The 13,582-nt window shown below is 45.8% G+C and overlaps 1 protein-coding gene across 5 annotated transcripts in view; it reads left to right on the top strand.

The window, feature by feature from the left end:
* Positions 1-6,912, top strand: part of ANKRD26 (ankyrin repeat domain containing 26) — a 915,250-nt gene extending 908,338 nt beyond the window's left edge. For all 5 annotated transcript variants that reach the window (XM_069627947.1, XM_069627948.1, XM_069627949.1 and 2 more), the window contains one exon: positions 6,184-6,912. In XM_069627947.1, coding sequence (XP_069484048.1) covers positions 6,184-6,329 — 146 coding nt within the window. In that variant the 3' untranslated portion in view covers positions 6,330-6,912. The remainder of the gene's footprint in view (positions 1-6,183) is intronic.
* The last annotated feature ends 6,670 nt before the right edge of the window (positions 6,913-13,582 follow it).

Raw genomic sequence — 13,582 nt, 5'->3', positions numbered from 1 at the left:
CTCGCTCAGCAGAGAGCTGCGCTCGTGCCACGAGTGGGAACTACGACAGGATCTAGTGGACCGACGGTGGGGCACACCCCAGATCGATCTGTTCGCGATGGCAACGAACTCCAAGTGCCGGGGTTTCGCCAGCAGGTTTCCCCAGCCGAGGAGCATGGGCGATGCTTTCTCGTTCCCCTGGGAGGGCCTGTTCCTATATGCGTTCCCTCCATTGCCGCTGCTGATCCGGCTCATCAACCAGCTCAAGAGGTCACGGTGCAGGATGATCCTCGTCGCACCTGCGTGGCCGAGGCAGATATGGTTCCCGGACCTTCTGGACTTGTCAGCGTCCCTGTCAATCAAACTGCCAGTGGACGCGGATCTTCTCTCCAGGGAAGGAGGTGCCATCCTCCATCACGACCCGAAGTTGCTGAACTTGCAGGCCTGGCTCCTGCAGCGTTAGAGTTTGGAGGTTACGACATACTGGCCGACTGCAGAGAGGTTCTTGCAAAGGCCAGGGCGTCCTCAACTCTTAAATGCTACGGACACAAAGGGAAGAGGTTCTCTGTCTGGTGCCACGCACAGAAGATTAACCCTCTACGGATTACGGCTCCTCAAGTACTGCCGTACCTACTGACGCTGGCCAAGGCTGGACTGGCGCACGCTTCCATCAAGATTCATCTTGCTGCGATCTCCCGATACACCAGAACCACGGGACGGACGTCTTTGTGGTCTCATCGTCTGGTGAAAGAATTCATGAAGGGACTGTTCAGATCGTTCCCGCCGGTGAAGGCCCCAACCCCGGAGCTCAACGTGGTGCTGACCAAGCTCATGGGACCTCTGTTCGAGCCTCTGCACTCAGCTCCGTTGAAGTTCTTGTCGTGGAAAACAGCGTTTCTTGTGGCCATCACCTCCGCACGACGGGTGGGAGAGATCCAGGCCCTTTCCTGCAAGCCCCCGTACTTGACTTTTCACGACACGAGGGTAGTGCTCAGGACGCACCCCTCCTTCATGCCCAAGGTGCCGTCGGACTTCCACCTCAACGAACCCTTGGTGTTGCCTGTTTTCTTCCCGTCGCCGGCTGAAAGGACTTTGCACTCGCTGGATGTGGCTAGAGCGCTGAAGTTCTACGTGGACCGCACGAAGAGTTTTCGGAAGACGTCACAACTTTTTGTGAACTTTGGACCTGTCAATCAGGGGAAGGCTCTCTCGAAGGCTTCCATTTCCAGATGGCTCTCCGGCAGTATCATGTACTGTCATCGGTTGGCAAACAGACCGCTGCCTGTCCGTCCGAGAGCCCATTCCACCAGAGCGATCGCAGCTACCACGCGTTCCTATCTGGTGTGCCCTTGCTGGACATCTGCAGGGCTGCTACGTGGAGGTCGACGCACACCTTCACGAAATTCTACTGCGTCGATCGGGATTCCAGGGAGGAGTCCAGGGTCGGCCAAGCAGTGCTGCGCAACCTGTTCGCCTAAGGTGAGCCTGGTGAGGAGGTAAGAATTGCTTAATGTTGAGTTTTGGATGTAATGCTTAATGTTGAGACTTTGCCACCTCCCGTGGTTGTGCATGTGTGTACTGCTATGTATTCTTTTATTCATGAGCATGTGAATCCATGCCAGACCCATGCTGGAGAACAACAGTTACAGGTAAGTAACTTGTTCCTTGCATACAAGCATACGAGTCGAAAGAACAATTATGATGACTATAAACAGATTTTCATCTGGATGCTCGAGTGGTGAGCAAGAAACTAAGCAATGCTTTGCATTTTTTAAGATTTTAAGAATGGCAACCAAGGGCGGCTAGTCCATAATGAGTGACGGTGTGCCAACCCGTCACCCATTATGGATGACCAAAGCCAGCCCAGATAAAACACTAAGCGCTCCTTCAGATGTATGAAACTGAGGGAGTGCTCCTGGGATGGCTTTAACCTGTACAGGGAAACGCGGGTTCCCTTTGGCTGCTCTTGTACCCCAGCATGCAAGTGAATTGATCCATGCAAGGGTTGGGGTGTTTTGCTTCTCCGGCATTGCATATTCCATTCCCCAGGGGCAGCATTAAAGGAGACACTACAGCCCCACTGTGCATGCCCTCGGAGACCAGGAAGCCCCGCTTGCTGGTTCCTGTGTCGTATTGCACAGGGGATGGAGAGCTTTCATGGCAGGATGTGTGTGTAGGGCGAGGTGTGTATGGGTGTGTGTCTGTGTGTGAATTAATGGAATGGAGTATGTTGAATTGATGCATGTGTAAAAGAGAGTTTATGTATATGCTGTGTGAGTGTGCCTGTCAATGAACGAGCATATGCTGTGTGCGCGTTCGGGTGAATGAGGGAGTGTGTTATATTGAAAAGCTTACTCACTCATTCACATGTGCACTTTGAATGTGTGTGTTTGCATTTGAGAAGGACTAAGGGCCTCTGATTGGGGGTGGGAGAAGGGGACTCATTACATTTTGTGGCTAGAGCGGCCTACATCGGTGTAGCTTGTCTGGGTATATTTTCTTACTGTGGCATGTGTGGAAAGGCAGACACAGGAGATGGACAAGCAGACATGTTTGAACCAAATTTGAATTCTCCAAATAGCCATTAAATATACTCTAAACTTACCCATGTGCTATATTCCCTTAATCTTGAAAACAATAAAAAGGGTGATCGTCAGGATGTCCTCCTAAAACAGGTTCAGTCTTCTGTCTGAAAACTATGCTAACCTATCGCATCACTTAAGCTATCGGAAAGAAAGAGAAAAGGGACCTAATCTTAGCTTAGTCTAAGGGTACTTCACCCAGGGAATCTTTAGTAGTGGCAGATTTTCTAATCTCCACCCGCAAGTTCTCACTTACTCTTGTGCCTCAAAGGGATCTCCAAAAATCAGATGTCTCTCAATGGTCCTTGCTCAAGCAAACAAAATGTCAACTGTCCCAGATAACTATCCTGTTTCCTGGGATGTAGTAGTTTGACCTGTGAGGGTCTGTATTTGCAGCTATGACTAAGTTAGTGTGTGCGGCCTTCTGGCCTAGCTTCATCGTCAGCCTCTGATTGGCTACAGGTCGTTACACAGCCCTGGGTGAGCTACAGGCTCCTCTAGCACTATCTGGTTGCTCTACCCCCCTCCCGCCCCCATGGGGTATTCTCACTTTCAGCCCAGACTGGGCCACATGCTTTTCCAGCACTTTCTGCTTGTTTCTCCTCACCCTCACGCAGGTTTTTCGTGCTTTCAGCCCTTCTTGGATACGGTAACATACCTCCTCATGGGGTATTCAGGCTACAGGCATCTTTAGTCCTTTCTGTGGGCTCACTGCCCTCCAGTGACCCCCTGCCCTGTGCGTTGACAGATTTTCCAAAGATACTCTTCCTTCTGGGGCGGCGTCCTTCACCCCTCCCCTCAATCTAGGAACCTGGTCAGTTGGCTCCTGAAAGCATCTCAGATTATCAGATAATTTGGGGATCATCCAGCCATCTTGCAACCCTTACCCTCAAGCTCAGTATAAGAGCAAATGGCTCTGGTTTTGCCCTGGTCTTACAGAGGGAGCATAATCCATTCAAATACAGCATTGACTAACTAGGTTTCATCATTCTACTCTAGCCTGGTGGAGTCAAACATTTCTGTTGAGCCATATTGTTCATATCGTGTTGCTATTAGTGCACATAGGAGCACTTCCAATCTATTATATTCCTGCTTCCAATCTGGTCTTACACAGCCGCTTTAAGGGTTTGCTGCGGTTGTATAATCTAGTGAAGGGTCCATACCTGATTTGGGACATCAATATGGTTCTTTCAGAAATTGCCCATTACCCCTTTGAACCCATGGCTACAGCGGACAGTAGCTTTGTCTCTTGCAAGATAGCCATCTTGGTGGTAGTGACGTCAGCCAGGTGGGTCAGCGAGTACAGGCTTTAGCCTGCTTCCAATCATACACCATTTTCCATGAGGGCAAGATGGTGCTTCAGACTCATCTCAAATTCCTTCACAAGATCATCTTGTCATTCCTCGTGAGCGAATACCTTTTTCTCCCACTCCCTATTCTTCTTTCCTAACCCACAGTCAGAGGCTAAGAGGTTTCTGCATAACTTGGACATTCATAGAGCTCTAAAGTTTTATATTCTGAGAACAAAGGACTTCAGAAAGAATAACATGCTGTCGCTGATGTTTAGAGGCTCACATACAGGGACCAAGGCCTCAATTTCTCCCTGTACAAAGGCCTGCATTACTTAGTTTTACGTTTGTAAGACATTCACACTTATGCTGTCAGGGATAATGCAGCCTCTGTAGCTTTCAATAAGAGAGCCTGAGGAATGTGATTGCACAGATGGAAACATGGTCTACCCGTCTGCTTTTTTTGCAAGCACTTTTCTATGGACTCCAGGTCAAGAGCAGATGCTAGTTTTGGGCAGGCAGTGCTGCAGAACATTTTTGCTTGAATAGCTCCCTTCCCCCTGAAGGAGATGTATGGCTGATAATCTCCCATAAGTACGGAAGGGGATGAGACTTTGGCGTAAGAAAAGGTCAATCACCATAGTGTCTTGTGTACTCGTAGTCTTTTGCTCCTATTTCGCCATATGCCCCTTCCTTCACCCTTCTAAAAAGGTATACGTAGTATAGCCACACCAAAGCGGGGGGGAAAGGGGACTGAACAGTGTAAGGAAGTGACTCAAAGATTCCAATTAGAAAGAACGACTTCCACAAAAAATTCAATATACTTTGTCCGAAAAGCAAATTTATAGCATGCTAACGATCGGGAGGGGCAACAACAAGGTTTCAGGTTGTATACACAGTTTGAAAATGTACATAATCACAAATATTTTGTTACAAAGTCATCCCCCAACCTTCCATTGGCTAACTCTAATACAAAGTAATTTAATCCACCTAGCTCTCAAACCTCATTGGATACATTCACTAAGTACAACCCCTTTGACATGTGATCTTCTTTCATAGTCAGTTATGACGTACTCCACATTATACATTTTGCGTTCAGGAATATCTTGGTTTATTATTCAGACCATGTGAGAGAAACCCATTAACCCAGAAGGTGATTGTGCAAGGCTTTCCGTAAACACTTCAAGGCAAGGGGAGAGAGAGAGAAATGAATAAGCACTCTTTTGAAGCTGCAATAAATGTGTATCCTCTTTTCCCTGCATTCCTACAAGTTATCCTATTTGCGACTGCCATCTCAAGTCATGTAGCCTTTGGCATATATTCTACTTATTTCCCTGAAAGCCCAACAGCTCTCAATTTAACCCTCCATGTATCCAGCCCTTTCTAGTCATCAAAGAACAAGCCTTTGTGCTCCCAGGGAAAAAACAATTCACATCTAAGAACCCAATCCAGATATAAAAATCTTACAAATTGCTTTGCATTCTGTTCTCGCCTTCAGTCCTTTGCAGTGTTATCACAACAGCCCATATGCAGTTTGCTTCCTACCCCCGTCCAGGACCGCAGTCATCCAGCTGTCCAAACCAGGCAAAATCCATGGACTGTGCGGCCTACTAAAACCCAAAGTAGGTGAAACCTGCATTCTGTGATGTCTACAAGTACCCACAATGAACCCATATTTCCTGTGCCCTAAATGTGCCTACAGTCTAAATCATTGTTGAATTTGCACATGTTAGTTTCCCCTCCAATGAACTTCTCTATCGCATGATTAAGGCTCCCCACTACATACTTCTCAGCACTAAAAATTTTACATTGTACAGTACATAGTATTTATGCTACTGCTACTCATGTTGCTGCTTAATTTGACTCTAAAATGTATCCAACTAAAACTCATTTAAATTCTTCTAGCTACATTGAACACCTATTTAGTTGCAACTCTGCATATAACCCAGCCGCACCATGGCCTAGTACAATTTACATAATTTGAACCTCTTTCCCGTGTTGGCACCTAAAACGTCTACCCAAACACCTGCCTCGCTGGTGGATGGGACTTGGTGTGTCGAGGCCATGCTGTGTGCGTAAACTGGCCCCGCCCCCAAATTGAAGAATCTTTAAGCAAATGGTTATTCCTTGGGCAAAAATATGCCGGTCCCGTCCCAATGGGACAGTCACCTATAAGTATGGAGGAAAGAGGACTAGAGATTAGTTGTACTGATGGCAGTAACTTATTCTCATTAAATGTGTGTACATCTTTTTTGTTTTTCTGTTTTCATTTAAACATGATATGAGTAGCTACAACTACATTTGTCTAATTGCTTCTATTTCCTTGTCTTTAGCTAATGCTGAACTTGAATCTGGATCGAGACTGTCTCCTGTGGGGTCGACAACCGGCTCTTTAAGAAACATAACTGGTGACCAGGACCCTGTTTCCAGGGCAACACAACAGTATCTAGAAGTTCTGAAGAAAAATAGCAAAATTTAGACAAACACCAGTGCACTTTTGTGGAAGTGACTTTTTCAGACAACCGTTAGCAGTTTCCCATTAAATCTATGAAATGTGAATCCTTTAAATATTTTTTTATTCAAAATAAAGTTTATATGTTGCTTTTTTATTTGTATAGATATAATGCACACTGCACTTCTCAGGAGGAACATGGCAGAACTGTATAGAACTATGCCAAAGCCATAACTTTCCATTTGTAAGAGACATTGCAAATGTTAAACAGTGTTCATGAGTTCCATAGTTGACCGTGTTGGCTGTTGCTGCTCTGTTTTCGTGTTGTTCAAAGGATATGTTTGAAAATAATATTTTCTGTATTCGGTCTGCGTTTTTAATAATATTCTTGTATTTAATATTTGTATGTTTTTAAAAGAGCTGTCCTCCTATTGCTAGACCACTGTTTTGTAATTTACTCTTGGTACGGTTCTCTCCTGTTCCAGTATTGTATGTTAAAAACACAACGTCCATAATGGTGCCAAGAAATGTGTAGAATGTATTTTATATGAAACATGCATTTATCTCTACAATGCACTAGATTTTTATATTAAATGGTACATTGACATAAGATGCTATCACCTATCATTTTATTGAACCATTTGTGGAGTTTAGCTTTTTGCAAACCTATCCCGGACTAACATTCTATCATATCTGTTCATGCTGCATTGGCTTCTGGGGCCGGTCGAGCAGCCAGTTCAGTTGCTCTGAACACAGGTTGAAACAAACTTCCAGTAAAGGCCCATGTACCAAGAATGCAGTTGCCTGCTCTTCCTCTCCCACTTCCCCTCCGCTCCTCTCGCTACATCTTCCCTTCCCCTTCCACCTTCCGCTATCTTCGCTCACGCCAATGGCTTTTGAAATTGGACGTACCTGTCTCTGCCCAAACCTAGCTCCTGTATCCTTGGCTGCTTCAAGGGCCAGACTTGGAAATGGAACCTTGACTTTGTGCTCTCTTTCCCTTTTTCACAGTGGTTATCTTGAATGGATCGGTTTTTTTGACAGAAGATATGGCTGATCAGCTCCACATTCTTTAAAGGCACTTGCTTTCCTCTGTCTTACTAGCTTGGGCTGCAAGCGATACCACCACGCTTTGGTGTGGAACAGGCCATTTTGAGACTGCAAAAAATGTCCATTGAATGGCTATGGGGCCCATGGGGGATCATGTCTCCTTCGCTCTTCTACCAGTTCTGTTGGTTCATTCTATTTTTGTAAAATTAGTTTCTGCTGATGAAGGGAAGTCTCGAATGTCATTGTGTTAGCGTGCATCTGAGTGGGGTCATTTCCAATTTCGCACAGCTGTTTGCGTCTGCATCTAACTTCAGTAGTTCATCTTAACTACAAGAAAAACCCTTGCACAGATGGTATGTATGGTGGCGAAATACATATTGTATCTCCCCTTGTGTTTAGTATCATTTAATCACATCCACTCCAGTAAAGTTTACCTAAACAAAGTTTCTTTTTATTTTACCTACTTTTTCTACCATTGGGGTCTAGTTAAACCATGTAAAGTAAAATAGTGTAATTCTAGGTCCCATTCCCTTTCCCCTATATTTGAGTACATAAATGGATGCCAAGGAAATGGGTTTTACATGTGCACCGGGATTTGCAGGCAGGGGTGGCTTGTCCATAATAAGCGAGGGAGCGCCGACCCCCAATACCATTGCCCATTATGGAGGCGCTGCGGCTTAAACTATCAAATGGAAATGTGTTTTCCCTTTGACAGTTTGTTCCCCTGCGTGCCTGTCCAATGAACCATGTAAGGCTGGTGTTGTTTTCCTTCCCCAGCCTTGCATGGCCCATTGGGGAACTACACATCTGGGGAACTGCACATCTGAATGTGGTAGCAGATGCTCCTGCACCTCATCGCACATTGAGACTGAATGGGGAGCTGACAATATGACGCTCCCGCTCCTGTGCGCGTGTGCATTAACCAGGAAGTGAGGGAAAGGAGTGGTGCAGTAGAATGTGCTGTCCACTGCACTGATCAAAGGTAGAACTAGTATGGTTATCCTGCTGCCTGAAATTGGGTTCAAGGAAACAGTGCCCTTCAATCCTGGGATTTGTCAAAGTGATGCTGGGTGTAGAACCTTATTCACAATTGTGCTGGGTTTGATATAAATGTAGCTTGTGTAGGGTTTAGTCCCCGTTGTCAACCCAGCGCCATTATGAATAAGGTTCTAAACCAGGAAGTGCTCTGCGCTTCCCGATTCCTGTTCTTGTGCTTGGGAGTCGGAGGGCCCTTATCAAATAAGGTGGTGTTGCATAGAGGAACCGGATCCGTACTGGGGCTTAGGTAAGCATAGAATTACATTTCAATGTATTGCATTCTTTCACAGATTCCTTTAGCTGATAAAGATAAACCTTCGTGTGTCAGCTGCTCAAACATTTTCGACAGGGGGCACAGTACGACTCAACATCGGCCGTCGACTGTGCCACTGCTTGATTCTGGATGGGACGTCGGTTGTATATAAATTACTGTGCCCCGTACCTCAGTTACCCACCTTTTTTCCCCCCCTGTGCTCAGCAAATGTACTGAAAGCAATTGGCTCACAGTACCCAAGCAATGAGGCACAAAACCATGTCTAACACCTAATCGTCATAACCTCATGTTATCCCATTAGCATAGAACAGCCAGAGAACAACAGACTACTTTCATACCAGGACAGTATGGGAGGGCAATGAGGAATCTGTGGGAGAAAAATCAATTGAAAGCACATTACAGGTAAGTCATTTCTCTGTAATATCTTGCATTCTCCCACAGATACACCATCTGATAGACCGCTAAAGCAGTGTGAAGGTGAGATTAAAGCCCTCAGACAAGAAAGCTCTGCCACACCTCTCTGCCGAATCAAGCCTCCAAACCATGCGCCACATCTAAGCAATAATGCTTAGTGAACGTGTTGTGAGGGGTCAGAAATGCAAGATGGACACAAAGGTCAAGTTTTCTCAATGTTTGCCATTTATTAAATGAAAAAGGGTGAGATAAACGCTTATCTTTCCCTATCTTAACAAGCATGTCCCTACCTAGGAAACTGAACTAAAGAAGATGACCTAGTGTCCACAAATCTGACCCTCACACTAATACATGCAACAAAATAACCCAAAGAATATTTGTCTTTCTTCAATTCAACATAATAGAATAAAAGTTCAAATTTATAGGTTCTTGAAAATACTGCTTGTGACTGGGGTTGGATTCCCTTCCAATGGATCAATGCAGGAATACCTTAGGAGAAATTCTGATACAACAAAGTTTTGTTCAGTTCAACACAAAAGATCTTTTCCTTCAAATGTGGCTTTCCACTTGTTAATGTAAATGTCTCTACACAAATCGAGGCAATTGCTTCCTTTCCCAATATCCTTCTTGGTAAAGCAAACATTTCTCTCACAAAACACAAGTTCATAAATCAAGGCAATTAATTATCAGCATATGACATTTCTTCTTCAAATTGTCTACTTTTGTCCGGATAGCACAGCAACTACTTCTGGTAATGCCACCCCTGTTCTTCAAATGAAATAGTGTTAACAAGTTATTTTTATTACACCTCTCTGCCACAATCATACTGCTTCAGAACAACATCTTTTTTCCTTGTCCACTCGCCTACCAGGACTAACTACTATTGGTCCCTTTCCTCGTTTACTTACCTGTCAGGATGTAAAACTCCTACAGCTATCACTGTTCTTAGGGGCAATATTTGTTCAAAGATTCTCCACACAAGTATCTTAGGTGATGAGATGTTTATAGTATCTTGACTCTTGGCAATGTGAGTTACAGGTCTCCCCCAAATGGTGTCCCATAAAAAGACAGTTGCACAGCTGTCACCACTCTACTACTCCTTTGCAGCCTCTTGGCTGTTGACAATGCGGGTTACAAGTTTCCCCCAAATGGTGTCCCATATAAGGGGAGTTGCACCATTGTCGCCTTTGTCCTGCTTTATTTATTCGGTAGTCAAAAATATGGGTTTTTGTAACATGTCCTGCTCGGAGCAACCCATTGTCACCTTTAGCATCAGGCACACTCACTGGTCTTCTTTGGCGTTTCTGCACCCCTCGCTGATGCTGCAGTGGGTCTCCTATCTCCTGCTAGCCTTGCATGTCTTCAGCGGTCTGCACGGTTGCTTCCCGGAGCTCTGTGGACCCTCTGCTGCCTCCTGCACATCAAAGCTCTGCTTCTCGGGTTAGGAAAACACGTCTCCCTCTCGGCTGGGCTTCTCTTTCCGACACCGCTTCCCGCTGTGCTTACACGGCAATCTGGCAGGCTTTCACATCCTGTGTCGGCATCAGCTGGCGTTCTCCCTTCAACTTCTGCGGCGGACTCAGCACTCGGGCCTGCCTCTGCCTCAGCTACTCATTCAGCATCTAATTTCACCTGCAACTCATTCCTGAGCTTAAATGTCCCGCTCAGGTGTTTTGGTCTGTAACAACTAGACTGCACATTCTGGTTAATGACATTGTATATCCTTAAAAACTCAGGGCCACTCTTCCTTGTCCCATTACCAAGGGCATAATGCCAAGGGCATAATGGATCCTGAAGTCCATAATGGTTTTGGGGTTTTGATGTTTAATTAGTTTGGATTGCTTTGTGAAATGAGCGCTGTCGGAGTTAGGCAATGTTGTGAAAAAGGTTTGTGTTTTAACATTGGGGTTAGAACCTCTAAGACATGATCATGACAATTAGATATTTTTTTATTTAATTCCTGAACCCCAAAGGGACACATCTTGTTCTGGTTAGACAACTTTTCATAGTATGGTCTTTGGATAGTTTCATAGGAGGGTCTTGTACAATGACAGCGGGATTAGGGAAATCTCATCTTCAGAGGAAGATGGATACTGCGTCTCTCCTAAAGGAGTTGCCACTTCCCCCAGACAGTCATCTCCTCCCATGTGATCCTCCCTCATGTTGCCACCCCCAGGGTTAGGATGAGGTAGCTGCTGCCTTCCCCATGCCACATGGGAGGAGATCTCAAGCTGTGATCTAGTGACAACCCTGCAGACGTCATCACAGTGGAGATATGACCACGTCGCTACTTGACATATCTCTTTCACCGACACACCCCTTTACAAATTAGATGATGCTGCCACGCCCCTGGTGGAGTGTGCGTGGATGCCTGGTGGCAGATCTTCTCCCGCTCTCAGGTAACACTCTCCAATGCAGAGAATTATCCATTGAGAAATGGTCTCTTTGGACACAATCAGACCCTTCCTGGACACAGAGAAATCCACTAACAGTTGGTCATCACACCTAAATTCTGCCGTCCTAACCACATACAAGCTGAGGGCCCTCTTTGAGTCCAGTCTGTGTAACCTTTCATCATCCTTAAAGGGATGTGGAGGAGGGTAGAACACTGGCAAATGAATGTTTTGTGACACCTGGAAATCTGAAACCACCTTTGGCAGAAATGTAGGTTGTACCTTAAGAGAAGCCTTCTCCTTAAATAGCAGGAAAGGTGGCCTGCAAGATAGAGCCTCAAGCTTACTCACATGTTTCACCAACGTGATCGCCACCAGGAAAGCTGTTTTTAGGGTCAGTAAGCTGATAGAAGATGTCATGAATGATCGAATATGTCATGAATGAGCCAGTGAATGCTGTGTGAATGAATGAGTGAATGCTGTGTGAATGCATGTCTGAATGAGCGAGTGAATGTTGTGTGAATGAGAGAGTGAACGCTGTTTGAATGAGCGAGCGAATGAGCAAGTTATTGTGCTTGTGTTGCGTTTGTGCTGGCCAGTGAGGCTGATTTTAAGAGATAGTTTACTGGGCATCTGTTATAAAGCAAGCATGATAAGTGTTATTACGTGGCTAGACTAGCATTTTGGTGTGTCTAGTCATTTGTTACTATGACGTTTTTTTACTGGGGATCTATGATAAAGCGGGCACGGTAGGTGTAATTACGTGGCTACACTGTGTGGTGGGTCGGGCGAAGGAGTCGGACACATAGTGGACATTTTGATGTTCCTTTATTTAAATACTAAGAAAAAAGGCCTAGCTCACCTTGTCACTATAGGGGGATTCCCTACCTACCTAACTAAATTAAACTAGACGTGCTAGTCTATCATCATAAAGTCCAAACTCAAAATCTCCACAGTCCAAACCTAAATCTACCTGACCCTACCACTAACACTAGCAACTAATAGTGGCCAAAAGAAGGTTTCTCTTCTGGCTGTTTCCCCTTGGCCATTTGTCTTTAGGATTTCTCTCAGGGTTTTCTTGTTCTACAACAATCTTCAATATTAAAATGTCTCTCTTTTCGAAAATCTGTTCTTTGTTGATTGATAAATTTGTTATTTATTATGCGCCTATACACAAGTGGTTCAAGGACAAGACAAATGATCTTACTAGGCCGTTTGTAATTTAGATCGTTCAAGTGCACAACAAGAAGTGCGGGTGAAGGGTAAAGGGAGACGTGCACCCAGAGCAGGAGGGCCCTGAGTTAAGTGCAGGAAAGGCAGGGGTGGCAAGGGGCAATCCCAGCTTGGTAGTGCAAGGTAACCAAGTAGTAGTGCAGGGTGGGCCAGGGGGCAAGTGCAGAGGTACTGGTCGGGGGGGCCTGGTATCCTGTAAGATTCAGAGGACACTGAGCAGCCAGTCAGCAGACTGAGCAGGATCAAGGGTAGGTTAGCAAGGGAGAAGAGACGAGAAAGAAGTGGGGAAAAGGAAGATCCTATATGAGCTTCCGGAATTTACGGAGATCCAGCTCAAGGCGGCAAGAAGCAGGGAGACGACTCACCTGCAGAGAATTAGAGGTACATGAGCGGAGGGCTCTCAGAGGAAGGTAATTGGGGAGATAAGAGTTGAAGGTAGCGAGGGTGCAGCCCCAGAAAGCCTTGAGGACGATGCACAGGGTCTTAAACTTGATCCTTGCAGTCACCGGGAGGCAGTGGAGGGATTTCAGGGCCGGAAAGACGCAATCTGTGGGCTTGAGGCCAAGGATAAGGTTTGCGGTCCTGTTGTGGATGAGTTGAAGGGGGTGAAGAGTAGCGTTTGGCAGATTGAGAAAGGGGCTGTTGCAGTAGTCCAGCCTAGAGTGAATCGGGGCTCTGGAGACAGTGAGCTTCTGGGGAAGGTGAGAAAAGGGAGATTACCTCTGAAGAGGTGCAGCTGTAAATCGGCCTTCTTGGCAAGGTCCGAGAAGTGTGAAGAGAAAGCGAGAGTGGAGTCGAAGATGACACCAAGGGTTTTTGCCTCACAAGAGTGGGTGGCCCCAAGGAGGGTGGCCAGAGTGAGAGAGGAAAAGCATGAG

The sequence above is a fragment of the Ambystoma mexicanum genome, chromosome 12 (genome assembly GCF_040938575.1).
Source record: "Ambystoma mexicanum isolate Mex_15411 chromosome 12, UKY_AmexF1_1, whole genome shotgun sequence".
Taxonomy (NCBI): Eukaryota; Metazoa; Chordata; class Amphibia; order Caudata; family Ambystomatidae; genus Ambystoma; species Ambystoma mexicanum.
This window is presented reverse-complemented; position numbering and strand designations above follow the sequence as displayed.